Raw genomic sequence first — 1281 nt, 5'->3', positions numbered from 1 at the left:
TATGCAAAACTTTCCATAACTTTCTACATTAAAAGATACAGACGTTTAATGACTTGGTTTTAAAATTATTAAGACTTTTTTTCCAACAGAACACAACAATCAAGGAATTCATGATGACATAATTAAAATAGATGCAAATGGATATTATTAGTAATGCATGAAACTTATATTTATAACTTCATAATAACCAAAACACATTGGGAATGTACAAATTCTATTAAATGAAGTAGATTTGGAATTTACACCTTTTCCAATAGATATACCATTATAAATCTTGGGAGTCTGTGGCTAAAAACTTTAGAGGCAGCATTAGATGAGTATGAAGGCTGACATTCTACAAATCTGAATCATTAATGTATAAGATTTTGTGTAGAAGAAAGAAAATTCCATGTTTCCTGGACTAAACTAGACTATTTCCTTACATGTGAATTCAGAAGCAACTAAATATTAATTGCTTCTTTTTCTCACAGGTTAGTTGCAAAGTGTCCCAGTTCATTCATCTTTACCTGATGGGCTGTAATTACTTTTGGATGCTCTGTGAAGGCATTTACCTACACACACTCATCGTGGTGGCCGTGTTTGCAGAGAAGCAACACTTGATGTGGTATTATTTTCTTGGCTGGGGTAAGTGCCATTATACACATCTGCTGATTCAACTGATTAAGAAAGCTTTTGGAAGATGCAAGGTTCCTTTGTAATACAAATATACGAATGATTAATCATTTTTAAATAGTATCAGGTGATTAACTTTTGCTTATTGCTTAAGTTGAAATATTTAAAGCAAAGTATCACTGACTCATTGTTTTCAGTAGTCACAAGTCAATTAATAATATGCTTTTTCTATTTAATATTCCAATGAATAAGTGTATCTTGGCAGAATATGTAGTGATTCAAATAATGGAATTAGAACCATGAGTTAGGGAACTAGTCTTTGCAATGTTCCAAATTTTCTTCTTTGTCGTGTGTAAAATGAACGCATTGGGCTTAAATAGCTTTGAAGTTCCATTCTAAAAATATTTTTTTAAATTGTCATTTTATAAGAGTAATTGAATCAGTAATGGAATAAAGGCATGCAAAAGATCTGTTTTTTGCACACAATCTCCTGACATGATGTTATTCACAAAGCAAATGGAAATATATTCTGGCACATTAAAAAAAAACAACTAGAATAATGCAAAGTGTAAAATGCAGAAAATGAGTTCAACAGGTCTAGTTTCCAGAAACAAAACTAAAATTTCAGTTATCTATCATCTATCTATCATCTGTCTAGATTGAGAGATA

General features: G+C 30.8%; 1 protein-coding gene across 1 annotated transcript in view; it reads left to right on the top strand.

The window, feature by feature from the left end:
* CALCRL (calcitonin receptor-like) overlaps positions 1-1281 on the top strand; it is a 53419-nt gene that overhangs the window by 39675 nt on the left and 12463 nt on the right. Inside the window, 1 exon segment of the mRNA XM_012663634.1 lies at positions 471-624. Coding sequence (XP_012519088.1) covers positions 471-624 — 154 coding nt within the window.

The sequence above is a fragment of the Propithecus coquereli genome, unplaced genomic scaffold, assembly GCF_000956105.1.
Source record: "Propithecus coquereli isolate 6110/MARCELLA unplaced genomic scaffold, Pcoq_1.0 Scaffold82, whole genome shotgun sequence".
NCBI lineage: Eukaryota > Metazoa > Chordata > Mammalia > Primates > Indriidae > Propithecus > Propithecus coquereli.
Note: the sequence above shows the minus strand (reverse complement) of the source record. Positions and strands in the feature narration are given on the sequence as shown.